Source organism: Capsicum annuum, unplaced genomic scaffold, assembly GCF_002878395.1.
Source record: "Capsicum annuum cultivar UCD-10X-F1 unplaced genomic scaffold, UCD10Xv1.1 ctg5372, whole genome shotgun sequence".
In the NCBI taxonomy this organism is placed as follows: Eukaryota; Viridiplantae; Streptophyta; class Magnoliopsida; order Solanales; family Solanaceae; genus Capsicum; species Capsicum annuum.
Genome location: NW_025861846.1, coordinates 566 through 2,321, shown reverse-complemented (window position 1 = coordinate 2,321; position 1,756 = coordinate 566). Strand labels below are relative to the sequence as shown.

The 1,756-nt window shown below is 35.8% G+C and overlaps 1 protein-coding gene across 4 annotated transcripts; it reads right to left on the bottom strand.

The window, feature by feature from the left end:
- Window positions 1-8: 8 nt before the first annotated feature.
- Window positions 9-1,377, bottom strand: LOC124893093 (synaptonemal complex protein 1-like; the record flags this gene model as incomplete). Of its 4 annotated transcripts, none has more annotated exon segments than XM_047404213.1 (4): window positions 9-352; window positions 446-656; window positions 747-855; window positions 924-1,377. In XM_047404213.1, coding segments are annotated over 2 exon segments (516 nt in total), but the record flags the coding sequence as incomplete, so codon positions are not given.
- Between the last annotated feature and the right edge of the window lie 379 nt (window positions 1,378-1,756).

Sequence of the window (1,756 nt, the reverse complement as noted above, 5' to 3'; positions counted from 1 at the left end):
TAGTCGAAGGGTTCAACACCTACTATAACCACATAAAAAATAATTTTAATCATGTATAAATAGTATATTTTTCCGTCGAAGGGGTTCGGCCGAATCCCCGAACAGAAGGCTGGCTCCGCCTCCGGGTAGCTCTGAGAATTACCTTTAATAACAACCCAAAAACATGCTAGGAAATTATAAACATTAAGATAAAACATATTGCACAATAGAGCATTTATTAACTTGAAATTTCTAACAGTTTCTTCGGAGGATTCCAACGTCAAGTAGAGGGCATTCATGTTGTCGTGCAAGTTATCAATAACAACAGAAGTTGCAGATTGTTTATCTTCAAGAGACGCCTCGTCTTTCTCAGCTGTAGAGTCAAGTGCACAATCAAATAATTAATACTAAAAAGCTAGAAAGGATTGTTCCATCTGCTTTGCATCTGGAATTTCCTCTTACATACCATCCTGAACCACACCAGCTAAGTGCTGTAAGGTTTCAGTTAGCTGATCACACAAGGTCTTTGTTGAAGAAAATTTAGATTCCAGTCCTTTCCATAGCTTCTCGTCCTCTTTCTGCTTCACTTTCAACTTAGCATTTGCATTATATGCATTTTGCAACTTCTCTTCTAGCATACGAACATCTTCAGTTAACAACTTCTTCAATTTAGAGCTCTATATTATGATAGCACATAGTCAGAAAACAAGTGAAATTATTGAGTTTCAAATTAAACATGAAACCTAATAGCAGTTATACAAACATACAGAGGCCTTTGTTTTCTGTATAAGCCTACTACACCTGATAGCTGAATCAACCAATTTACCGCCAATTGCAGATCAGTTTTAGCAGAGGCTTGCTCTTTCACCAATTTCTCTGGCAACGACAGAAAAATCATGAGCAATTTACAATCAATTTAGAAACCTAACACATCAAAATACTACCTGCTGTTAGCTTCAAATTCGCGAAGCTTCCAGTGGAAACCATATCAGAAAACATCCGCGGAGTTACCGAACAGCGATTTCGCAGATCCTGATAGCGATTTGAATTGATCAAGGCCTTTCATGCCTGATAATCATAAAAGTTTGCTCATATTTCTTTCTAATAAAACACAAATACTTTCCGAATTCCCCTACACAACACAAAATTTAAAGAAAAATTTTATATTTTAAGACCCACATCTACAATTTACAGAAAAATTGAAGATTTGGAAAGAAATCTGTACTCAAATCAATGCGAAAAAGAGGGAAAATTGAAGTAGAACATCAAAGATATAATGAATTCCTTGGAAGAGGAAGTGGTTTGAAGAAATTTCGATGGATGTTTGTGGAAGGAAAAAGATGAGAAAGAGACAAGGACGGTGGACCAACGTTCTTCTGGAAATGAGAAAAATGAGTCAAAAAGACCCATCAAGTTTCCAATTAAGAAAAGGGTATAAGTGGTCCCACAAATTTGAACAACTTGGACAACTACATTAGTTATCTGAACAACTTCGCGCAGTTATTGAACAACTATCAAACTTGCTTTACAACTGGAACAAGTTGTTGGGACGAAAAAAATTTAAAAAAAAAAATAAAAAAAAAAGTTATTCCTCCTACCTAATTTAAAAAATTTGAAGGACTCCACTTAATTGGACAACTTGAGAGTCCTCTTTAATCCAAAGTCCATGGTGTGTGAGTGTACATAATGACGATTTTGCCCTCAAAAAGTGTGTATTATTACGGCTTGTCGTCCTCCTACTACCATTTCTGGAACCTGGAATCAAAATATGTCCTAA